Genomic DNA, 26,670 nt, shown 5'->3' on the forward strand with positions numbered 1-26,670 from the left:
TCCCTCTCCCTTATTTTTATCCTGAACTAAAGCACTATTCATTTCAGCTAAAGGGAGGAGAGGCTTCCAAAGCATTAATACAAAACATTAAATACACTGTGTTTTGAGTGGAGGAACTGTAACAAATGTGAAACTTGCAGTAATTTTTCTTGGTCTTAAGTAGTCTAGTCCAGTGTGTGAAAACAGTTTCAGAACAGAATCAGCTTTTGGTTTTGCTAGTCTTATGGTTTTACAGTTCTCCTAAGACTTCTGTACTAGTATTGCTAAAGAACATCCAACTTCTGTGCTGATACTATGCCTCCTTTCTCACAGATCGCTCAGAAAGAAATAAACCAGACTGCCGCTCTTCAGGGTAAGAACTGTATTTCTCTATTTATTCTTCCCTTTGCTTTTTTAAATTTTTTTCTTATTTTTTTCTTTTATTGGATAAGCTAGGAAATTGGCCAGAAATATAAAAATGTCATTCTTTCTGCCTCTCTGTTTTGGTAACAGTAATGTAACACCAAAATAATTTTGTGTTAAAAATAATTGGTTTATATTCCTTATGGGCAAGGTTTTTTCCAAAAATTAATAGAACTTGTTACATTGTAATTGTGTACACTTAAACTCCAAATGCTTGTTTATGTATCATGCTATGGGTTGTTTGGTAAAACTGCTTAAAACAAGAATCCCCTTATGACTTTTACTACTTTGTTTCTATAGCAAGGAAAATAATTATTGGTTAAGTCAAAAATAGCAACACTTTATTATTTATTCCACTAACACTGATCCCATCATACCTAAGGTTTCACAAGAAGCAAATGAAAGTGTTTCAAACAAAACACAAGCACAGACACCAACATGTGTTTATTTAGAATTTCCTTTAGGACTTGTCATGAACTTCTAGGCTATTGATTTGCAAGGCCGTATTTTCCCTTAAGCTTCTGAATATTGTGTAGTTCTTCTTATCCTCTGGCTTTTAAATAATCTCTTTTTCTATTGCCTCATTTTCAAACTCTCTCTCTTTCAATTTTCCACTTGGGAATAGGATTTTGTCCATGTCATGTGATAGATAGTGGAATTTTAATGAACTAAAGTAATAGAGCAAACCAGTGAACACTGGCTCTCCCATTCCTTTATGAAAAGTCTTTCCAAAAAATGCCCCTGGTGTCCAGGCTTTGGGCATGACCTGACCTTTTCATTTGATTTTCACAGTCTACATTTTTTTCCTTTTTGGCACATTTTTACAGTACAGTGGGCTAGCATTTATAGCTGGAAGAACAGAGTAGCATTTTCTTACAACACACTTGATCTGCTGTATCTGTTGTGTGAAGTGATGGGAGAGGATGTTTTTCCCTTCCCCATCTGCCACAGCACTGTAGCTGATTCCAGAAGCATGTTTAAGTTGCAGGGGAGTATTGCATTTGTCTTTGAATACTTTTATCTGCTTAAAAGCCCAGTCACTGCATGTGCTGATTTCCTTTAATACTTAAAAATACGAAACTTTTTTCTTTTCTTAAAATGAGGTGGTTATAGTCTTAATATTAGAACTTTTATTAAATCATATCATATTACAGTAATGTCAAATCCAAATCATTATCAAAAGGAAATCTAGTTTTATCAAAATGTTTAGTTTAAGGTTGAAACAGCTTCAATCTCTTCCCCTTTCTTCTCTCTAGTTGTTTCCACCTTTTTGCTCTGGAGTGTGTTCTAAAAGTTTGAATTTGGACCAAAAGCAAAGTAAAACTTTGGGTTTTTTTCCATGGGATTGAAAAGTCAAATGTGGACCAGCCTTGGCAATAAAACACTTCCCTATGTTGCCTGATCTACAGTCTCCAAATTCTCGTGTGGAAAGCACAGAATAATTAACGGTACAATGTAGATTGCTCATAATGTTGAGAGAAATGCAGCTTTCAGTAGGCTTTCATTCCTGTCAGTAGTGCATATGCTTCCTGACCATATCTACGTATCTTCTACCCCCATCTCCATCTCTGGCCATTGTGTCATGAGCTGTGAGGAAGAAAACCCACCATTTAAAGGGTAGTGTTGTTTTGTGCACGTCTCACTGCTGTTTCTAGACTGAACAGGAGCAGCCTACCTTACTTAAGTGATGTACTCTGCTAATTGATATTGCTACACTCGGTGTTTCATCTCTCATTGTAATTGGAAGCATTATTCTGTGGTGACAAATTGCTGGGCGAGATTCTTATCCCAAGTCTGGCCATATCATGCCCAGGAAAAGAGCTGCAGTTGCATCAAGGCCAGAGCCCCTTGATAGAAGACCTGAGGGAAAAATAAATCATGAAGTACGCATGGCTGAAATATAAGTTCTAAGCACACTTCTCTTGTAACATGGGCAGTATTTCCGAGCTGTTTGAATTCTGCTGGGGACAGTTTTATGCCATTTTATGGTAAGCTGCCTCACTTAGGTCACTGTCCCTCTGGGAGCAGTTCATGACAAGGGAAGAAGAAAATACAGTGGTCCAGAGGCATCTTGGCTACTTATTCCTTAAACTACATGTTGAGGGATGCGTATCTTAAAAACACAATTAGACAAGACATTATTCCTCTCATAAGCTCAAGTGGAACAAAAATGACACTTCAGTTCTTGAACTTAAGGTCTAGAAACCAGAGTTTCTGCGCTAGAATTCCTATGAAATACTGGAGGTTGACATGGGGAGACCAGATGACAAGATGGGGAATAAGCAGTGAGCCTTAAGAAAGATAGATAGCCTAAGATGAAATAGCAGGTGTAGATGTTTCCAAGAGGAAGCCAGAGAAGTAGTTTATTGTTTCATGCAAAACTATGGTGAGATCTTGCCCAAAAGTCTGTCAAGTGCAAACATGGAACACTAGGATAAGAAGAGACCAAAAAAAGCACAGATATCTACCACCAACTCTTCCTCATGCATTGTAAGGTTAGGTTTTGGTCTGGAACATGATCATTGTTATAGGTTTTGGTCTGGAACATGATCATTGTTATAAAAAGATCAGATAACAGTATTTCTTATGATTTCAAGGGTCTAAAGCTTGCCCTTTCCAACCTCCTGTTATATATTTTTTTGCCTGTGTACTTCTACATGTATTTCAAGCTTGTGCTTGTGTCTTTGCAGTATAAGGGATGAAGAGTTTGTATACACTGAGACAGGATCAGTTTTAAAACGTACCTTGGACATAACTCATTTGCAATGAACGACATACTAAAAAACCTGTTCTAGGTAGAACAGTATATAAATGGTCATTAATATAGTTACTTTATTATAGGGTGGTGCCATTTAGAAGAATTTTTGCAGCAGTATCAGGAAGTCTGACAAATGTTCTGGTTTTGTTATTAGCCTATCAGATGTTTAGCATGGGAGAAATGCTACAGGAAGAGGGAGCCTTCTGAGGGTGATACAGGGATCTAGCACAGCATGGGGAAGACATCTGAAGAGTGGATGAACCAAACACCACAGATAATGATTGAATGGGTGGGAAACAGATATTAAGTAACATTTACAAAATGTGCATTATTACATTATCTTTTGCCTCTTTTGGTAATTAGCAACCGTCTGACACTCAGGAGAGTTTAGATAAAGCAAGGAGTAGCAGAACAGGCCCTGTGTATCTATTTCATGTACTGCTCTGCACGGATTTTTTTGTTAAATATATCACATTAGTAAGATCAAAACTATTTTGATCAAAAAATGTTTGCTAAATCCAAATAATACCTATTGCTATGTTAAATTTTTATCAAGAGACATTTAGTTTCATTACCTAGTAGCCATCCTTCAATTGTTACATTTTAGACAGTATTAAAATATGTCTCTACTGGTAACAGTGGTCTGTAATTATAATTCTTGATTTTACTGTCAGGTCATGCTTGTACTGTTGCCTCCGATAGTTTCAGGTCATACACTGTTGTAACACAGGTCAATTAGGTCAAAAGAAGTAGGTCTTTATTCCTCTAAATGTTTTCAAACTGAAAATTATATTATAGTAATAGAATAGAAGAGTTCAGGCATCTACATATTTGCAGTTAGTCCCTGAACATGAGTAAAGCTTGCAGAAGGAGCTGGAACTTTTTTTCTTCTTTTGGTTAAGAATTATGGATCAAAAAGTCCTGAAACACTGTCCTATAATTTGATATACCTCATTTTAGTTGCCTTGACCTTGGAGATGAGAGGAGGTAGGTAGCTAAGAATTGCAGCAACTTATTGAAAGATTTAGTAGGGTATCAATCACTTGAAGTCAAGTAAGAAATTTTTATTTTTAGAATATCAGTGTCTACTGTGAAAAATGGGGAGGGTGATAAAAATAATTTGTTTCTAGAAACAGATCCTGGGTTTTACTGTGTATAGTCTGCCTGCTGACTGTAATGTGCTTAAGTTCTTTTACAGCTGGTTGCCTTCATTTAATTGCAGTAAATTGAGCTTTTTTTATTTAAAATGCATCAAGTCAACAATACAAATAGACAAAAGTCGTCTTTTGTTCCTTTATAAACAAGCACTTGTAGTGGCTGATAAAAGGGGCTACTGATCCCTTTAGTGAAGCTCTGTGGTAAATCAAGTGATCATTTTTATGAATGGTATTTTGTATCCAACTTCGGTTTTAGTTGTTTGGGGTTTTTTTCATGCACCAGAATTCCACTAGTGAAAACTTCTCTGCATTTCCTCTGCTCTATAATGTTGATTTTCTGAAACTGTGTTTAAGAAATACTGCAGTATCAGTCTGACTATATCTTAAGAATGTGTTTTCCCAGATCATCTGGGAAGCCTAAAAAGACACCCTTTAATGAAGATCTTGAGTGTTTAACAGAGCATGAAGGGAATCTTAAGGCACTGACTTGAGAATATGGTGGAAGTGTCCCCACTTTATAATTAAAATAAGGTGGTTTTACAAATCAGTGTGCTTTTGAGGTCTTGAGAAAACAGACAATAATAGGTTTTTCAATGTTGTAACCATTAGAGTCAGTTATTTAATTGTTTCACAGGATCATAGAATATCCTGAGTTGCAAAGTACAAGGATCATTGAAATCCAGCTCTGGGCCCTGCACAGAACTATCCCCAAGAATTACACCATGCCTGAGAGCATTGTCCAAATGATTTTTGAACTCTGTCAGGCTGGTGCTGTGACCACTTCCTTGGGCCTGTTCCAGTGCCCAACCACCCTCTGGGTGAAGAACCTTTTCCTAATACCCAACCTAAACCTCCCCATCACAATTTCAGGCCATTTCCTTGGGTCCTGTCACTGCTCACTGCAGAGAAGAGATCAGATTCCCCTCATGAGGAAGTTTTAACTGTGATGAGGTCTCCTCTCAGTTTCCTCTTCTCCAGGCTGAACAGACTAAGTGACCTCAACCATTCCTCACACAGCTTCTTCTCAAGGCCCTTTGCCATCCTTGTTGCCCTCCTCTGGACACTCCAATAGCTCAATGTATTTTTTTATGTTGTGGCACCCAAAACTGTGAGGCTGCCCCAGTGCAGAGCAGGGCGGGACAATCCCCTCCCTTCCCTGGCTGATGCCCCCAGGACAGGCTTGGCCCTCCTGGCTGCCGGGGCACAATGACTCACATTCAATTGCCATTGACCAGGACCCCCAGGTGCCTTTCTGCAGCGCTGCTCTCCAGCCTCTTGTTCCCCAGTCTGTATGGACATCCAAGGTTGCCGTATCTGAGGTATAGAATCTGGCATTTGTCTTTGTTAAACTTTATATTGTTGGTGATTGCTGTGTGTTAGTCAAAGGGACAGTGTGGAGAGACTTCTGCTGCTTCTGTATTGAGAAATCACAGCATGGTGGGAAGGTCTTGCAGGTCATATAATTAAGCATTGTGCTTATAGTGGAAAGATGCTGATGCTAGATCAGGCCCATGATGTTTTTTTATACCCAAGATTTGAAAATCTCCTAGGAGCAAGAGATGGAGCCTACTTACTTTCATCCTACTCAGAGTCTTCTTGTCTGTTATTTACTGACTTTATTTCCAAATGATAGTGCTGTGCGAAGCACTACCAAAAGAAGCAGTCTAAACACTGGACTTCTTAATATCCAGGAGGACTGAATTCATTCACACAAACATCCTGAAGTACAGGTTTTCATCACTGTTGTTTAAAACCCTTGTGTTGTCTACTAGTGATGTCTGGACAGCCTTGTCAATGTTTCTGTTATAGGAAGGAAAATTTCATGTTTTTGCCCATCTAGCCAGTGTTACAGACTGTAATACAGATCTGAAGTTTAAGACTTTGAACCTTGCTGGCAATCCATCAGAATGGGAAGGGTTGTGTGTAGAGGAAAAAATGAATGTTGGGGGATGTTTTACTGTGATGTTCTTATTCATTACATTTAGCTTTTGCAATATTTAAGGCTAGGGAGTATCAGGTTACATCTAAGTATGCTTTTAGGCTATGAAAATAAAAATGCTTTTGTACCTTCCCAGTAGGTCAGAAGTTGGGGTAGTTCTAAAAAGTATCTAGTCTTCTTTCCAAATCCTTGGGCTGCAGTTTCACAATTGCCCTGAGCTGAGCTAAGCTTATGTCACTCCAAGAAGGAAAGGTTCATTCTCTCCTTTGGGCTGCTGTCAGTGCTCATGTGGTTAGTTGGATCAGAAGGCTGATCTCCAGGGGAAAAAAATAGCTGTGTCTCCACAAATGAAGCAGGTTCAGCATAGTGGGGGCAGAGTGATTTCTTGCCAGTTCCACAATCAATGGCAGAACTGGAAGCAGGGGCTCTGAGTTGTGACTTTTCTTGTTGTTGTCTTAAAAGTAGGGTCATGTGACTCCTTTTTTTTCATTCTGAGAGGTAAATTTTGGATTCACTCATTCAATGCAATCCCAGAGGTTAAATATAGATTTGAACTGGTGCAATGTGAGATTGGAATCTAATTATGCATCTTTCTTTTGTTTATCACGTGTTTCTCATCAGTGCATGCTTTCACATCAGAGCTGTTGCTTCTGGGAGTAAAAGTAAGCTGGAGAAATTTTGTGCAGCATGTTTCTTTGGTAGTTTCTTTGCTGCAATAAATGGTTATGCTTAATTTTTAATTTGCACTGTTAATTTTTACTCTGCTCAGTTTAGACTTAGGTGTAAATGAGGAAAAAAAAGAATCACAGGTAGAACTGAAGAGTAAATAGCAGATGGGTTCAGCTTAGGTTTTGGCAGTTAGGGATCACAAGAGTATCTAGAGCCTGTTCCTGGGGGTGTTTTAATGTTACCAATTCATCACTGTTGTGTTGGGGATTTTTGCCTATTCATCTCACAGATAGCAGTAAAGTTTATTGTGAAGGGTATATCCTAGCCAGCCTCCTAGTTGCCTTATTCCTAAACAGAGAAGAGGGATTTGTTTTAATCAAAGGAGTGCTCTGTTTTTGGTTTCTGCAGAGAGAATTCTGAAGGACTGTTTGCTCTGGTGCCCTGAACAACTCCTTCCATTGTCTGGGCTGCTCTCCAGTGCTTATTCTAATTCATAATGGAAAATAACGCTGCAAATGAGATGGTTGTTGAAGGAATAAAGAGAAAAAGGCTTACCCTCTGTCTTCACTGAAAGAATTTCCCTGCTTCTTTGGGCATCTTGTGTACATGACCAAGTTTCACCATCCCATCATCTTTCAGAATAGACTCCTATAGGAAGTACTGAGGACCATCCAGACACATGGCCACACTCCTTGTGCATTAGGAGAATTACCTGGGGCATGAACAACCATAATAGACATTAGTTCTAAAAAAATTGGTTTCAGGAAGGATGCAATTGCAGATTTTTTTCAAGGCAAATTAATCAATCATGGTTATAATTCTGCTTCTTTATAATTTTTTTCTCTCCAAGACATCTCAGTGAAGAACAGCAGATAAGATTTGTGGTAGCTGGGAAGGAGGGCTGGGATAGAATTTTTTCCAAAGGTATTTGTAATATTCTCAAAGAAAACAGAAAAGGAGGAGGAGCTGCTAAGGGAAGCCTATAGGATATGTGTCAGGGTTGAGGAGACAGACTCAGCAGGTTGTAAACTTACAATGCAGAAGTAGTAATTGTTAGGTTGTCTCTGAAAGAATTTCATGTTGATATTTTAAGAGTGTTGGAGCTTTCATTTATTTCCCTAAGGATTTATGTAGGTTTCTGTCTAGGCTCAGTATCTACATTTTCCTTTGCCTCTGGAATTTGAGTGGGAGAGCTCAGTTTGCAGTTATATTGTATTCGTTTCCATGGCCTCTTACTCTGATGTGCGCAAAAGAGGAGATTGTTATTTCATTCTTTTTTTTTTTGTTCTCTTTTTCTGTACTGCTCACCTACTTTATAATTTCATTGTAAGTTATTTCTTTGGTGTCTTTGTTCTTTATTGAAGTATAGGGAATCAGTTACTTTAAGTAGCAGCGTCTGATTTGGCAGGTTGAACATTGAAATGATTGATCAAGTACTCTTTTAAAGCATGTTACAGTTGCATTCTTACTATATCATGGAGCTAAAGTATTCCTAGTGAGGCCAGTCATATTGATAATTTCTTTCTCTTAAATGTATTTTAGTATAATGTACAGTATAATGTTCAGTTTGCACAGCTGTACTTTAGACTCTGATCCTGTCATATGTGAGAAATTGTATTTCTGATTTTGCTACAAAATTTTTCAGTTCAAAAGTGGTATTTTTCTCAGTGCAGACATCACCATTTGAATTTAAGCCATGTTTGCATACTGAGTTTGTCCTAGTTTTGGCCATCTGTGACAAATCACAGGCTCAACTGAGCTAGTATTAGCCAAGTATTAGCTAGCATAGACAAAGATGAGCTGCTTTTTCATCCGTTCCAGCTGCTTCAACTTCAAGAAGAGAACCAAGATCCAGTGATATAAAAAGTCATGTTGGCTTCTCCCTTGGAGGCTTACAACCAAGGCAGGTCACAGCAGGTCTCATACCACAGGAGGGTCCCCTGCTACAGAGGACTGAAGCTAGACCATGCAACCCTAAATGTGGAACGTATTCATAGCAGTATGGTCTTTATAAGTATGCATAGTTGCATGTTAATCTTGGGAGCATTGTTACAAGAGGCTTGTCATCTGACTGTGGTGGACATTGCCATCTCCTGAGGCTTGAGGCAAAGGTTAACTTCTAATTAAAGAGAAGGTCCAAATCTAATCAGGGTGTTCCAACCACAAGCAAAAATTACTTTGTTAAATCTCTCTCTTGATCTGCTGCATAATATCTGGTTAAAGCAAAAGAAGTACTGTGAATCAGTGATACCATGTTTTTATTAGGCAATACTTTTGCTTGGAATAAATGCTTAGTAAAAAGAAACAGCTTTGGTTTTACTATTATAATTTTTCTATTTCATGTCATTTGACTTCTGCTTCCCCATCCACTTACCAGTATATATGAGATACCTTATACCAGTATCCAGTATCTTTATTAGAACCTGAAAGGAGATTGTAGAAGTGAGAGGACTAGAGAAAATGGCCGTAAGATGAGACAGGGGAGATTCAGATTAGATACTATAAAAAAATTGTTCACTGTTATGGAGGTCAGACATTGGAATAGGTTGCTCAGGGAGGTAGTGGAGTCACCATCCCTGGAGGTGGTCAAGAGGTGTCTGGATCTGGTGCTGGATGATACAGTTTGATGGTTTAGTGGTTCAGGGTTTATAGTGGTAGTGCTGGGTTGACAGTTGAACTTGATGATCTTAAAGGTTTCTTCCAACCTTGATGATTTTATGATTCTATGAATACAGTATTAGTTCAGACAATCCTGATACTGTTTTGTGATTGGACCAGGTCAGGAAGTTTCTTTCCTCTCCCAAAAGCACAATTTCTTTGGACAACTGTTTTTAAAACCATTGTGTTGTTTTATTGCCTTGTTTCCACACCCTCTTCTAAAATAATAGGTCCACGAATAGCTAAAAAAACATGTTGTGCTCCTGACAGGTGAAGGTTGGACAACTAGGAAGAAAGAGAACAATATGATGGGACAAGTAAATTAGTGACAGCTGTAGGAGAGGCTTTCTTACCACACCTTACTGGTATATAGGACAAAAGATTATTTGCTTTACTATTCAATCTATCTTCTTCCTTCTAAGCCTTGTCTAAGGCTGTTGACAAGGAAATGAGTTCTGTTAAATGAACTTTTTACAGTGTGAACTGGCTAGAAATGCTTTCTGTTAATAACACCATTTATTTTTTTCCGTCAAAGATCTGAAATGACAACACAGTTCTCTGGTGCAACTCGAAGCCATTTCCTCTTGTCCTTTTGCTTGTTATTTGGTAGAAGTGACAGACCCTCACCTTGATATAACCTATTTTCACGTAGTTGTAGAGAGCAGTAAGGTTTCTCATGAGCCTCTTTTCCTCCAGGCTAAACACCCCCAACTCCCTCAGCTGCTTGTCACAGGATTTGTACTTCAGACCCTTCACCAGTTTTGTTGCCCTTCTCTGGACACTCCCAGCACCTCAATGTTCATCTTGTAGTGAGGGGCCCAAAACAACACAGAATTCAAGGTATGGCCTCACTAGTGCTGAGTGCATAGGGATGATCACTGTGCTGGTCCTGCTGGCCACACTATTTCTGATACAAGCCTAGAAGGCCACCTGGACTTATGCTGGCTCATGTTCAGACACTATCAACCAACATCCCCAGGCCCTTTTCCACCAGGCAGTTTTCCAACCACTCTTCCCTCAGCCTGTGGCTATGCCTGGGGTTGTTGTGACCCAGTTGAAGAACCATACTCAAGCAGGGTGATGCTAGAGCGCATTGGAGGGATTGTGTCCAGGCGGTTCTTGAGTACCTCCAGTGAGGGAGACTCCACAGCCTCTCTGGACTATTTATCACAGTCACCTGCACAGTAAAAATGTTCCTTCCCATGTTCAGGTGGAACTTCCTGTACATCAGGTTTTGTCCCTTCCCTCTTGTCCTGTTGTTTGGCACCACTGAGCAGAGCCTGGCTCCATCCTTTTGTCAACTTTCCTGCAGATAGTGAGACATTGATGAAGTGCCATCTCTGTTTTCTGAAGGCTGAACAGGCCCGACTCTCAGTTATTTTAAGGTAGATTCTTCAGTCTTATCATCATCTTTACTATCCTCCTCTGGACCTACTCCAGGAGCTCCATGTCTCTCTTGCACTGAGGAGCCCAGAACTGGACACAGCACTCCAGATGTGCCTCACCAGAGCTGATCAGAAGGGCACGGTCACCTCCCTTGCCCTTCTGGTATTGCTCTCTGAGAGAAGCGATACTTTGGATTTGTTAGCCAACAGTGGGTTTTCATTAGGGTTTTTTTGAATTCATATACACTTTTAGCACCTACAGTGAGTGTATTGTGGCAAGCAGTGCCAAAGATGAACCTTACATTGCATGTTGAAAAGTCTCTTTGGCTTTTTTGAGTTTGGTGTCTGCTGGTTTTATATAATGCTTTCTACGTTCTGTAGTGTAAGAGACTGAGCTGTCATTCCCTATAGCTTTGCTGCTTCTTGAGAAAGTTAAAATGGTGTTGTTCTGCTTTTAAATAGATCATGTCAGTCAATTAGGTAGTCTTAAGGAAAAGGTCACTATTTGGAGGCCCAGAGGCATTTTAGCAAGCGGCAAGAAGGTTGACTAATACGAGAAAAAGGATGGGAATGATTTACTGCCATTGGAATTAAGGGCATCACTGAGAGTGGAGATTACAGAAATTACCTGCTTATGTTATGTGAATCCAGGGCCTTTAAGTTGAACTGGAGATTGAAAAAAAGTAATTTCTATGCCTGTCCCTGTAAAAATTGTGGATCAAGGGTTAGAGGTCAGAGATGAAGTGGTTGTTCTAAGAGAAGGGTAACCCTGCTGGTCCCTGATTATTCTGGGTTTTTTTTAGTTGCTGGAATAAGCTGATAGTTTGTGGCTCTTTTTAATTTCCTCTGCCTAATTTACCTGATGACGTGTGGCACGTTGATTGAAGTGCATGGAGGAGCATATGATAGAGTTATGTGTTTGAGTGGTACTTAAAGGCAAGGGAAGCACGCTGATACCTGTGGCTGTGAAATGTTTTGGAGAGGTATTTCTTATGGCTGTTGCTCCGACAAGGTCCGGTTCAATCTGTTCTACTAGGTGTTTGTTTCTGAAGCTAAATTTAGTTGAGTGGCAGAAAATGATAGTGATTATTTCTTCCAAGTTGTAATCATCCATTAGAGAATGCAGTATTTACTGACTTGCCGTATAATTTGAGGTCCATGATGTTGTAAGACAGCCAGGATATATGATTGAGGGGGGAGGAAGTTCCTTTTGTCCTGTAGTATGTTTGCATGGTGACTTACTCAAAGATGAGATCTCTGGAGAAATGTCCCCGGAGGTTAAAGGCCTTCTCTTGGTTATTGAGGTAGGTATTTTGTTCTTACAGCAAATTCAGTGCTATTCCCATCTATCAGGATTTTGCAGTGGGATAGGTGCAGGTTTTGTAGGCATCAGAATGATTTTAAAGATTTCTTTGGCTCTATGGGTTGATGCTTCTATTTCACTCTTGGAAAACAATTTGAGTATGTGTAAACTTGAATGCTTTTCTCTAGCCTGGGCTAGCAAAAGTGTTAGCTTTACCTATACACTATACCTTACCAACATTCTTGTAGAATCAGAATTAAAAGACTTGAAAAATAATCTTTGCATGTATTTATGAAGTGGTTGACCTTGATCTCAGAGTTGCTGGATCACTGTGAATGTATAAAAAGGACTGAAGTTTAAGGTCATGTTTAAACTCAGAGGTAAACACTGCAGACCTACAGATATGTGAATTTCTGGTGAATAATTTTCTGTATTTTGTAACCAAAAACTTTGTCAATATCTGTAGCATAGAAGAAAAGGAAGCATTTCAATAAGGGCAAGGGAAGACTGTTCAGGAAAACATGCCATTTCACTGACTGAGCTGTGTGCAGGGTACCTTCTGGAAAGATGGGTCCAATGAAGGGTGTGGTTAGGAGATTTTATTTGACAATTTCTGTGCACTGTGCATTCTGTAAGGGCCAGTGTTACAAGTTCACGGATCGCACATACTGTAGGGTGTAACTGGGTGAGTCAGCGGTACATTGCAACAAGATGTGATCATGCATGAAGATAGTTTTACTTTCGTGAGATTTTAATGTGAGAGGGTTGAAAATTTGTATTTCTGCTGCTTGTTACATTATTTGTTTATAAGTACAAATTACTTATACTTGTTTGAAACCAGTATTTTTCTTTATATGGATGATCTTGTAGTACATCTTTTGGCTGTTTGTTCACATTTATGTTGTAGAAGGGGTTTTGGATTTGTTTCTCATTTTTAAGTGCTCATTTAAAGCTTCACTATGTTTGGTGTATATATATTAATATTTCTGTCATGTAGGCTGTCACTTCACAACAAATGCCTTTGCTCTCAACACACATCTATAATTAAAACAATGAGGAAATTCCTTTTGATTCCTCACTCAGCTAAAGGTTAAACTCCAGCACATTTCATTGCTGCTTGTTTTACTTGGCTGGCCCATAAAGAAGTTGAATTAGGCTGAAGGAGCACAGAAATCCTATGGCATGGGACTTGTCAAAGAACTTAGCATTGGCAGTTGTTGTACTTTGAAATTCTCAAAGGTGCTCAACTGATTTTTTGGCACTGAGGTCACACCAGTACTGAACACTTCTCATAATCCCAGTTCTGTGGGTTAGGTTGAACTTTACATTTGAGATCCCAGACATCTGTCTTTTGTATTACAGTGCTGGAATCGTGCTGTTAATCTTTGACTAGGCAAGATCCAGATATTATTTCAACTGCTGAGTGTAGAACCTATTTAGTAGTGTTCCTGGGAAGTGAGACTCAATAATTCACCAGTCAGAGGCCTCGGTTGCCTCAAGATTCCCCAGGAACTCCTTCCTTATTACTCTAGTTTCCTCTCAAAGGATGCACAGTAATTGAAGCAAATGGACATATATTTTACAGATTTTTACACAGGAAACAAGCATATCTAGGCAAAATAAGAAGCACCTTTACCTTGTTGCCTTGGACTGATTACTGCTGTGATATCTTTGAAGTCTGTATACTTGCAAGCACCTGAGCTTTCTCCACTGGATTTCTCACCTCCAGCATATGCATCATCTGGGTCCTGCTGCGTTCTTGCCCTTGCAGTCAACACTCTTTTGTTCTTGCTTCTTCTCTGGAGCAATCCTTTTTTGTGTTTGTATTCTGAAGCTTCTCTGTTTTCAAAAGCCCGTCTGAAATATACCCATCTTTTCATTTCTTTGGGTGATTTCCCCATGCATTCCCTATTGTTTTCTCTTTGCTGATCTGCAGATAAGTGATTTAGTAAGGATTTAAGATACTCACTGCCAAAAAAGTAACGTTATCTATTTTGTTACAGTCATTATTAATGTCTCTAGTCAGATGAGAACATTGACATACCACTTTATCCCTTTATAATACTTTAAAGATAATCTTACCACTGTATTCATATGTTCTATGAAATATATAAACTATTTGAAGAAAATCTAATATTCATACTTTATAACAGTTAAAGCCCTGTAAAGACATCTTGAATCCTGTGGATCCAGATATACTGCTTTTCTTTATGCCTTTGTCCTGCTTATCCTTCATGATTAAACCAGGTTTTATTCAACTGTGATGTCAATTAGGTTCTGGAGCTCATTTAGCCACCAGGTTATATTTGATGTACAGAGATGTATGAAGCAAGCAGAATGTCCCATCAGTGGCTAGAGAAGGCTTTGATTTACTGACTGAAATGCAACTGCAAATAGTTGAATCAAAAAACCATTCTTCAGAAATACACTGTTTTGTACTCTTTCTTTAACAGTAAAAGTAGGGCAGTGTCATCTTTCCCCATGTGCAAATGCAGAAACTCTGTAGACTTTAATGGTAAAATATTCCCATCAGCAGAAGCTGCACTTTACAGCTAAATTGTTGTATTTGAAAGCACTGGTTCTTCCCTTCTGTTTTTTAACTGTTAATTTTGTGTCTGAATATAATGCTGGCTGGGCCCAAATATCCTGTCCCTATCACTATAACAATTCAGAGATACTTTCATTTACATTTACAGTGCTACATTGCTATTATGCTATTATTAAAATTACAGGTGTTTTCTATGCCTAGAATTATTTACTACCAAGAGTAAATTGCCATTAATCATAAAAACTATTTGCTGATTTTAATCAAAACATACTAGCAGGCTTATCATAACAGTGAGTGTGATATGTTGATAGATGGCATAGCAGGGAGCCTTTTTAGCTGTTACAGGAGGGCCAAAGTCTTCTTGTAGCATACATTTTCTTGGGAGTTGAAATCAGTCAATATGCAATGAAGAGTGACAATGACTTGAATCAAGCTCTAAGGATTTGCCTTTCTGGAGTGGCTGTGTTTATAGAGCCATCTTGGGGTTAGGGGCAGTCAGCTCAGACTGTTGATTGAAGGAAAATGCTGTAGGAAAGTTGTCTAGAATATCTGTAGCTCAGGAAGGAGTTAGTTCGGGGTGCACACAAGCCAAGTGACTCAGATTCACAAAAAATGCAGGTGGTGTTTCATCTTCAGGGTCTAAGCTGGACATTATTAAATATGGAAGCCATTGTAACCTCATGACTTGTACGTTGCTGTGAGAATTGAAGTGTGAAATGTTATCATCTGCTGCCATGATTTGCTTTGACTTCCTGCCTGTGTTCTGCTTTAAAATTGAAGGTTTGGTTGCTAAAATACGATCCCAAAGTATGACAGTGACAAGCACATGAATATGTAATAAGTGGTTGAAGAAACAGCTAGAGAGCGATTCCTGAAAGGATTTCCCTATGCTGATCAATGTGAGCTGTTTTAATTAGTGGAGCAGCTGGATTTTAGCTGCTGCTTAACTACATCTTCACTTGTCCAGACAGTGGGAAGTCGCGGTTGTGGCATTCATTAAGTGATGCAGAAGCAGACATCCTCAGCATATTGATGAGGATTGAATTGTCACTGGACTTAATTACTGGTTCAGTATTTCTTGCTTATGGGGCTGAACCCAAGAGAGAAGTGAAGTTGTGCAGGGGTAAGTCTTAATTTTTAGATGACCTATCTGTACTATTGAGCATGTGACTAGATCTTTTTTAGCCTGCTGTACCCGCAGGGCCAGGACAATACCCCATGATCTAGCAGAGAACATGTAAGTGTTCATTTTACAGAAAGACTGTGGGGATAGGCTGCTGCCAGCCGTGTTTTTTTCTGGTGCTTGTCTGATCTCCTAGTGAGCCAATATGGATGATCAGCACTAATAGGAAAAAAAAAAAAAAAACAAAGAGTGGATCAGCTGGTACTGAAGGATGAGAAGAACAGCTGACATGAGGTATAGCCAGCATTTGGTGATTCACCATGAGATTAGTGGCAGAGTCATGGACTTAAGGTTTGTTTTGTCAGTGGAGGCTGAGCTGCTTACCCCAAGGACTGCTGCTGGCCTCCCTGTCCGCTCGCATCGCTTCTGTGGTGCCACCCTGATGCTCATGTGGCTCTGCAGCCAGCTGGAGCAGTTGGCCTGTCTGGCTGGAAACTAATCAGGGTATTTGGGATGGGATTCTTTGTTGTTAACAAAATCACGTGGCTGATCCAGCAGACTTGCGACCATGCCAGCACCAACACAAGAGTGCTGTTGGAAACATGGGGAAGGCGGGAGTACTGTCTGTGCACTGTCTGCTTCCCTGACATTGATGGGGAAGGTCACAACCTGGACTCCATGTGCCATGTCAGCTCACTTACACTATCAGCTAGAGCACTGGGGCTCCTCAGCAGCGGAGGCATTGAAGTGGCTGACCATTGTGGGTACATTTTCAGTGTAAGTTGACTTCCACAGGATTAATACAATTTTGTCTACTGCATCACATCATGAATTTGGGATAGCTGTGAGTCTTCTGTTTTTAGCTTCAGGAGCTTTTTAGGTAGAAATAGGAAGGCTGTCTTTGGCCTGCAGGTGGTGGTAAATCTAATCTTTTGCTCCATCCCTAATTTAGCTATAAAGTTCTTACCATCCTTATGTAATTCAGTCTGCAGTGAAATAATTTAGGTGACATTTAAAACATTTTGTGGTTGGAGTAATGTCTTCTAATAAGTTTGTAGAATGCTGCACTGTAGTACACTGGCTGTTATAAAGATGGCATGATTTCTAAAGTAACTGAGAGGAATATATGATGCTTTTTATTGAACTAGTGTTTTGCCTTTCAGTAATTTCAGTGTGAGCTATTTTAAAATTCTTGGCTCACATTCCAAGAAGTCACAAGACATTAAAAATAGCAACATTTTAATTATTTTTACTCTGTGTGTGAGTATAAAGCAGGGTCAATAACCATCACAATTAGACATACGTTCAACTTTTACATGGGTATGTGAACCTAAGGACTGATACTTTATGAAAAGCTTTCTGTAACTTGACATAAAGGATAAATTTTGAGACCTTGGAATAGATGCTTCAGAATATTAATTTTTTTAGAAGTAGTGATCATTCTTTTTCATTATTTTTGTTGGCTTTTTTTCCCCTTTAGGCTTTTATTTATGTCTAGAGAGATGTATGAAAAAAATGCAGTCAGTTTTCCTATAGAATATTCATTGTTATGTCACTTTAGATAAATAAACTAAAGGTCCTGGTTCTGATAAAGGGAGCAGGCAATGTGAAGGGCTGCTCAACTCCTGCTGAGAATCCCATGCAAGCCAGTAGGAGGTTGTGGAAGTACATGATGAAGAGATGCTGAGACAGGCTAGTAGCTTGGGATGTCTTTTGTATCCCAAGCAGTAGTACAACCTGTAGAGCAGAGGACTGTAGATAGCTGGAGAGACCTTCCCTAGATGGCTAAGGGTAGGCTCACAGGCAGGAAAAGGACAGTCACAAGCCTGCCTGTGATCTCCAGAAGCAAATAAAATCCATCAATCTGTGCCTGTTTGCACTCAACAGTCAAGCTGCTTCACCATCAGCCAGCTTGTGAGAATGTGCCCATGAGGTGCCCTCCACTGGGCTGGGATTCTGCTGCTCCTGAACCAGCTAAAGGATCAGGTGGGTGAAAAGATAGCCCAGAACACCCAGGCCTCATGGCTTAGGTAGCTGTCCTGCCCTGGGCAGACACAACTCCCTGCGTGCTGCCTTGGAGATGGCTGTGTGATTTGAGCTTTATTCCACTTAAACAGCACCTCCCCTTCTCTGGTCTGTGGGGCCTGCTGAGGTGAGTGATGCTCACACAGCCGCTGTGTTGGGTCAGGAGTCACCCTGCAGGAGCAGCCTTTTGAGAAACCTGGTAGCTACACTGAAATTGTTTGAAGAGAAACAGTGCTCAGTCAAGGAAGTGTCGAAGCAGAGCTCCTGATGAGGGAGAAACCATGGTTTATGCACAGCAAGTGCACTTTATCCACTGAACAGTTTACAGCTCTTTACCCAGTCTACCTTGTGGCAATTTTATTTTCCTAAAGCACAGATCTGAAATATGCTTTTGAAGCATTTTCCTCAAGTATTTATATTTAGAAAACCTGTCCTTGAAACCCAGAGTAGAGCCTGCCAGAAAGAGTGAGTAGGTGTTTAACAACTTGAAACACACCACTCCAGGTTCTTTATCTTTCAGAAATGGTGACCCATGGGACCCTTTTCATATTGCTGCCGACTTGAAGTACCCAACTGCTTTCAGCACAGCAGGCACAGCAACTTACAGATCTCCTCTGAACTTATTGAGTGGCTTTTTCTGGGTGCAAAGTCGGTTTTGAGGAGCTGGCAGGGGAAGCTCATCAAAGCCATTGCCTTAGCTGGAAATGAAGCAAAGTTTGTGGTTTAAATTAACAGCAGGGTCTAGGATAAATGTGTAGATGTCAGAGGAGTTGCTCTAGTTGCCCACTCCTGCATGCTATAAAAAGGTGGGGGGGTTGTGGGTGACTACTTTGCATCTTTACTTATTCCATATTAGTTATGACTCTGGTGTTGCTAGTATTTATAAGATTCTTTAATACTTTGAAACTTCCTGCTGTCTGCATCGTTTTCTTCCAGCAATATGAGTTTGGACTTCACTTGTGTGCATTGCAGGGTGGCACAGGAGCTGCTGTCTCCCATCCCCACAGCTAGTTATTGTCACACTGTCGCCTCAGGTATTCTCATGTAATTGTAGGGGGAGTCACATTTTGGATGAATTAATTTTCCCTTGGCATGTGCATTTGTGAGGATTTTTTTTCCCCTGGCTTCTGGTTCATTGCTGTGCCTTATGAACAGGAGGAGGAGGTGGGAAAGAGGCAAGGACCATGCAGTACAGTAATTGCTGCAGCTCCTACCTCATCAAATAGGAGAATTAAATTTGATTTGGTTATGTTAATTATTTGGATGGCTTCAGAGAAAACATGCCATTAACTGTGGAGCAGAGGAGGTTATTAGTAACCTTATCACTTCTCTCTTTGCAACACAGAATAAGAGACTAGGATTTGCTTCCTATGGAGCAGGGATGGGTAGGCTCAGCATAAGGTATGGGTAAAATCAGCTACCCCAAGAAGAGCATCTTATTGAAATTACTGGGGTTTAGTATATAACGAAGTTATGAAGTTTGCAGTTCCATTACAGGGCTTTACAGGGAGGGGGGGAGGGAAAAAAAGCATCTACTGTCATGTCCATGTTTTTAAAGGGCTTAAATGATTGTAAGCTAGATGTGACTCAAACTCTCCTGGGGGTAGGAAATGTAGTGCTTTGCCAAAAGGTTGTTGATGAGAGACCTGTTAATGGAAAGTGGAAAATAAAAACTGTCCTCTAACAGCTTGTTTTGCCTGCAAGCTCGTAAATTTTCTAATAGAACCATGTTACTCTGGGTTCTAAATTACAGATAGTTGCATATTTGAGCTGCCTTGCTGCCCTTGATATATCCATTCTTCAGCTTCACTAGATTGGTTTCATGAGAGGCTTTACTTCTTTGTTTTATGCATTTTGGTTTAAAAAATGTTGTCTGTGTATCCTTTTAGTCCTCCTGCTGCATGGAAAGCTTGAACTTGTGTCTACATGATGATTCCTATGATTTCCAGCCAAAAATACTTGCTTTTATATGAAAATGTTTATCAGATTCTGAGGCAAATTGCAATGGGCCAAAGGGATTTTGCCAGTGAAAGAAAGAATTTGTTCCTTTTTGTTCTTAGTGATACTTGAATGTGCATACTTGATAGATTTCCTAATTTCTGCCTATATGTCTTAAGTAAATCCTGAATTCTTAGTATAGAAAGTTATCGCTGCTCCAAGATTTCAGATTGATGTTACCAGACTTGGGTCTCCTTCCTGTCTGATAATAAATACAGTTAAAGCCCTAAAGATTGTAATTATTCAGAGAAATGAAAGCAAAAGAATAAAACTTCAAAAACGAACATCCAAGAGAAAGAGACTTGAGATACAAGGAGCTAAGAGAAGAGTCCAGGGTGCATCTGTGAGGAACACACAACTAAAAGCGTTTCTTAAAGATAAGGCTGTATTATGATGGGACACTCTGAAGAGTACTCTGAAGACACTCTGAAGTTAGAACTCCTTTCTGCTGAAAATGCACAGTGAAATATGACTGATAGAAATGTTTTCTAAAGCAGCCTTGCGAGCAGTGTGGATTGGGGCCAAGCCACATTTGAACTGTTTCTGAAACCAGACAGATAGGCATTGTTTATCCTAGACTAGCCAGACTGTTTCAGAAAACAGTTCCGTCAGAGCAACATGCATTTCTAGTCTTAATTAGTTTCCAGAATGACTGTAGAGGGAGGACGTTTTTCATCCACATCCTTTTTGACTGTTTCTTTCCTCTCTCCTCCAAATCCCCCAACTCTTCATCGCACTGGAATAATTGCAGCCGTTGTGTGCATGTGGAGCTAAACTGAGCCCTGACAGAGTTGGTGTGCTGCACACCAGCAGAGCAAGAGCAGACATAAAATGCTAATGCACTCCCTGTACTAACATTCCTACTGATGAAGCCTGGTGCTGGAAGGTTTCTGGAAAAGGCTTGATTAGTATAACCTTGTTTTTTTGTTAAGATACTGTATTCATTTGAACCAGATGCGGTCTATTTATTTTCAGCTTTTAAAAACTCCATTCAACACTGACAGAAGCTTGTCACCAATAAATATTCTTTATCTCTTGCATTTAAAACAGAAAAAAGAGAGAAAACCCTTCTTTTCTGAACTCGTTTGTTTGTTTGTGTTGCTTTAATTCCTCTGTAGCTTAGAACAAAGTGGAAGAATATTAATACCATGTTCTTCAAATTGCAGCATTTCTGAAAGTGATAGTCCCAAATTAGATTTGATTTTTACCTGCATAAATAGTAGGGACTGCTGTATCTGTTAAATAGGGCATTCAGAGGAGAGGCATCAAAAACCTTAGTCTTACTAAGAAAACAGATGAGTTGGCAAAAGGAAACATTTTTCTGTCCTTGTGTATCAACAAATATTTGGTCATGTTGTCTTCCTAACCCCACCCACCAAGTTATAACTTAAAAATGTTATCTCAGCTGGAAGGGAAGACAAGTTGTGAAGTAATTGTTAAAAATATTTAGCAAAAGGGTTATAAGTTTTTATTTCACTGTGTTTTATTTATTTATGAGAATGTTAAATCATAAAATGCTTATAATCTGTGAATATGCACACCCACATGAGGCAGAATGTGAACTTCAAGACAGAAGTATGAGAGAAATAATGGATTTAATAACTTGCTTTCCATCTTTGGTGAGTCTTGAAGCCAATCTGCAACCTGGTTTTCATTAAAAGGGGTTGCATATGTTTGTACAGTCCAGGAGTTTTGGACAAATTTCTGTAAGATAACAATGTTGGGGGAAAAAACAGGCTTGGCAAACCCTTTACAATATATGGGGATTTTTTGTTACTTAATATTACTTAATTATTTTCTCTTTGAGACATTAACCATGTTTTAATTTTTTTTTTCTTCAATAAGCCAAGGACCCTTGTCATCCATAAGAGCAGCAATCAAGAGATGTAAGTTTACTTTTCCTTTTTGAGAACTATAATGTTGTGAGATTGCTACATCTTTATTTTTAGTAACTGTTTAACTTGGTATGCAAAAACAAAGTAGCTGTAAGTAAGTAAGCAGTAAACTGAGTGGCTGTAATTTCTTTCTCTTTCTTTTTAGACCCATTTTTTTGTTCCTTCTTTCCAGTTGCTAACATTTTCTTATTTTTGCACTAATGCATCTGTGCACAGATGTGATCCGTCTCTGAAGAGCTTGGGTTAGATGTGCCCAGTTTTTAGTTCATTTGGCAAAATAGAAGATTGTTTTATTTTAGTAGAAATTTGCAGCAACTGCTTATTCACTGTACTGGGACAGAATTAAACTCATGTACTAGGCTTGTTTTGGAAAATAAAAATCTTGTTTCTTTGGAAATTATAAATCTTGAATGAAAGTCCAAACTCTTCTTCCCTGATTTAATTCCTTTTCCCCTTTCCCTGCTCATGTTGTTTCCAGGCAGAGTTTCTTTAGATGCATCTTTCAAAGCATTTTATGCTGTTACTTTCTTCCCCTTTTCAGTTTTACTTCCTTTCTGTCCATGGCTTTAATTTTATATTAATGAAACAACCTTCAGGATTCTGCTATGGGGAAAAATAAATTAGTGTATGTAGTACTGATTTGTTTCTCCTGGACCTATTAGTCAGGGATTCATTAGTGTGGATTAGATTTGAGGTAGTGAAAGGGCATCATGAAAGCTTTACTAGAGCGAGTCTGCATGATGCTGTCATTTAAATGCAGCACTTAATTTGGGCTGTTGCTGCCACAGATGGAAACTGGAAAACAGAGCACCAGATCACAGAGGGCCTTTTGTGGTGGAGTCAGAAATTGATTCAGACCGCCTAAGCCCCAGTACCTTGCCAAACTGAGAAATCATCTAAGAGATCATGAAGCATTTCATATTTATGTTTTTGAAAATGTAGTAGCAAGTGAGTCTTTATTCTGAGGCATAATCACATCAAAATCCACCTGTGGCTCATGTTATTTACTTATTAACATATTAATAACTATGATGAAATATACCATGTGAATTGTTGAGATAATAAGCTAGGAAAATAATATCCATGTACATAGCAAAGCATTTTATATGAAACTGTAGTTCTTTGTACACCAGTACACAATGCTGTTAGGATGGACTTATATTACAATGGACACTGAATAATTCCTAACTCCTCTTGCTATTAATCTGGAAAAGTATGGTAGTTTCTGGACAAGTGTATTTTTCTAACAGAGTTAGAAATCTGTCTTTTTTAATTCCTGATTCTTTGGGCTCTTTTTCTCAAATTTTCAAGAAACATGGTAAGTATGTACAGGCTTTCAACTTACCCAACTGTGGACAACACTGTGTATCACTTTTTTTTGGTAAGTCTCTCTGTTTCTTGTGGCCAGGGAGAAAGAGGTGCCCTGACCACAACTCCAGGTAGAAAGACACTAATGAAAGACAGAAGGTGTCATTTTCAGTCCTGTGACTGCTCCATAGGCTTCAGAAAAGTGAGCCCAACATAACTTGGAGGAAGCAAGCATGTGAACACAAGATCTGCTCAGGAGTAATCTTTTGATCTCAGCTCTTAAAAAGTTACCCCAGGATCTTTAATGATGGTCTCAGGCCTGGACACACCACTCTTAAAGAACTCCCGCTGAAATCACTGAAACTGTTTCCACCAATGCCAGCACAGCAACCTGCACAAGAATGCCAAAGAAAGTAGAAAGAGGCAAGCCAAATGCTGCAGCAGTGAAACAAAGGGGAACAGTGTTTTCACTTGCTTCTCCGCTCTTCCAGACACGGGTGTCATTAGGATGCAGGGCTACAGAAGCGAGTCTCTTATCCTAAAATGTTGGAAGAACCTGTGGGCTTGTTCTATTCTCATTTTGTCCTAAGTAAATACGTGGCTGAATGAAAGATGTGTAACAGCTTGTATGCACTCTGAGGCTGTGGATTTCCATTTGGCAGTTTTGCAGCCGTTTTTGGCTGTAGGTTTTGTTTGTTTTTCATTTTGTTTGTTTTGCTTGGGGGCTTCCTAGGTACTTCTGGCTCCCACTTTTTCCCAACTAGATCAATTCCATGACCTCATCCTCTTCCCCATCTGCACAAACATTTGGACTACCATAATGCAGGGAATGGTGCAGAGGCAAGAACATACAGCCCAAGGAAAGGTGTAGGAAGGAGTGAAATGCCTTCATAAATCATGATTGTCAAATATGAGTAAAACTACATGCTTGCTGTAAGGGTGTAGTTATGAAGATTTTATTCAATGGCAATGCCAGCCTCTATGGTGCCTAACAGTTAAATCAGCTGTGAAATGGGTATAGAGGACTACCCTGGGGGTGGGAAGAGGAATCCCTGTTACCCCCATAGGTTATTTTTTTATCAGTTCTCTCCCTGAAGTTGCAGAAAGAAGCACTGGAGCCAGGAAACAGAGGCAGGATAGAGAATGCTGTTGGGGGTGGCATGTTCCTTCCCCTGTGCTGCTGGTGGTCTGAGCCCAAGGTGAGCAGGTTCAGGGAGGTAAAGTGAGACAAAATCTGTACAGACAGTGGTTATTCTTTTAGCACTGTGAACTCGCTATGGGGTCACATGGGAGCTAATGTTCATTCATGGGGAATCAAAAATCCAGGTTTGGAAGGGGAATTGGGCGTCACCATCTCTTCAGCTATATTCAGGCATTAAATCAACCCAGCTGTAATGTGAGACAATCTAATGTTTCCCTGAGATGCCTGGAAACAGAACCAGAAAAGGAGCAAGACCTCCCCCTTGTGCCAAGAAACAGTTTGGGAGAAAACTCTCTTATTGCAGAGATGCATGAAAAATTCCAATTACTTTGAACCTGCATGTCTTCACAACCTTTCCTTACAGTAATAGTCTAATCATATGTTGGGTGAAAATCAAGGCTGATGATATTGGCTTGAGGATTATCTGCTTGTTTTAGTGTTCCCTGATGAAGGATCTCTGCAGTCATGTAAGACCTTTGATATTTCAAAGATTGCAAATGTGGCATCTTTCATGGGAACATCCTGTCAGTTCTTCAAACTGCATTACTTTGTAGGTAAGGGTGGGAGTGTTTGTCCACCCTTGAGGCTTTCCTTGAGATACTGTAATGAATAAGCTTTATTCCTAGACATCTATATAGTGAAATTACTTCTTAGTCTAATAGTCTCCATATTTCATAGGTTTGGAAGAAATGTCTATCCTGGTTTTAGAAAGCATTGAAAGAAGGTGTGTTTTTAAATATTAGTGCATGTCCTTGTTGTAGAAAGGCTTGGCCTATTTGAGGCTACCTTTCCAGTCTTTAATGCAAAATTAAACTTGCTTTTAAAACACTCTGCAATGACAGAACTGTTCAGTATTTCATACAGGTTTGCTAATGGAAGCACACAAATATTGTTAAGCAGTATGTACATTGTGGAAGCATTCAGTGCTCACAAGAGAACCTTATCTCTGAGCAGATCCTTGATAACTTCAATTGTCTTTGTATTGCCTTAAAAGGTTGCCTGAAAGACTGTGATTTCTAGTGCAGCTCTCTTCCAAAGGCTGAAATCTGCATGTCAGACTTCTTACAGCTTGTCTGTAGCATCGAAGTCTATTGGTTTGTGGTATAGTGGTGGCTGTATTCATACAGCCATTTTGATCCCATAGTTTAAAATACCCCCTGCACCATAATCTGTATGTATTTCAAATACAAATGACATATTAAGTACACTTGAAAAGTAGGACCCTGAGAAGAAACAGTAGAGGAAAAAAATCTGAAACGTAAGTATGCAGCACAAATATAATGTCCTTTGCCTCCACACATTTAAAAGTAATTGGAAAAAGCCCACTAAATAGTTCTTCTAAGAAATATGTACAAAAGAGGAATCTATAAGTCTCTGATCTGCCTTCTGTTTACAGTATTACCATTAATCCTTTATGCTGTATAAGGTTAAACACATTTAGATGCCTCATTGACATTAGCTAATAAAGTGCCTCATTGACACTAACAGAAATAAATAGCAGCAATGGTATGAGTTGATTTGATCCCCCCCCCCCCCCCAGACCAATAAAGTTATAAGATGAATAAGTGAGGTTTTTATGCACTGAGGTTTCCCTCTCCTTCCCCTTCTGAAGCTACTTTGCTTGTTGCTTGTTTTACATAAATACCCCTAAGCATAAGCTTTTGGAAATGTTAGTGATTCTCATCCTGAGCATTTCTTATTGTTAAAGTTGAGAAACCAACTGTTTGTACAGTTGTCACTGTATAAACCAGTGCTGAAATACATTTCCATTGACTCCTCTGATGGAAGAGAGGTTTTTAAATCTTAAAACTGTCATAATATGAAATCTGAGGTAAAAATTAATAGTATGCTTTTTCAAGACAATCCACAAAAGGAAAGAAGAATGGATTTAAAGGATCGAAAGACCACAAGCCAGAAAAATGGCTACAGGTTTCTTTCTTGTGTTCTTTTTAAGTCAGATGTGTACTATATTTTAACAATTCATGTCTTCTTTCATGCACTTTTTAATTTAAATTCATTTCTTTGAAATAGTGAAGGAATAAAAGCTGTGTAAGTCTGGGGACAAGGATCATTTAAAAAGTTTGTATTTTCTTTTCCCCAGCATTTGTGGAATACCTGAGAGCAAAGATGCAGTAGCTTTCATCTCTGTTTCTACTGTGGATTTAAATCCTCTTAAGAGCTTCCAAAACAAAATATATTCTAAAAGTGTGGTTGTAAAATATTGAGACAGCAAAAGTAGAGGAGATGTTGACAGAAGGGAAGACCTTTGTCAGTGTCATTAAAAAATAAATGTTTATATGA

The 26,670-nt window shown here is 39.2% G+C and overlaps 1 protein-coding gene across 18 annotated transcripts in view; it reads left to right on the plus strand.

Annotated features, from left to right (window-relative positions):
• Positions 1-26,670, plus strand: part of SH3D19 (SH3 domain containing 19) — an 82,814-nt gene that overhangs the window by 18,515 nt on the left and 37,629 nt on the right. For 15 of the 18 annotated variants that reach the window (XM_086891496.1, XM_086891497.1, XM_086891504.1 and 12 more), the window contains 2 exons: positions 313-352; positions 21,811-21,851. In XM_086891496.1, the coding sequence (XP_086747622.1) occupies positions 313-352; positions 21,811-21,851 (81 nt within the window). Of the gene's footprint in view, positions 1-312; positions 353-21,810; positions 21,852-24,265; positions 24,368-26,670 lie in introns of all 18 variants that reach the window. The other 3 variants (XM_086891511.1, XM_086891515.1, XM_086891512.1) reach the window with 2 other exon arrangements.

The sequence above is a fragment of the Cyanistes caeruleus genome, chromosome 5 (genome assembly GCF_971803275.1).
Source record: "Cyanistes caeruleus chromosome 5, bCyaCae1.hap1.1, whole genome shotgun sequence".
Classification (NCBI taxonomy): domain Eukaryota; kingdom Metazoa; phylum Chordata; class Aves; order Passeriformes; family Paridae; genus Cyanistes; species Cyanistes caeruleus.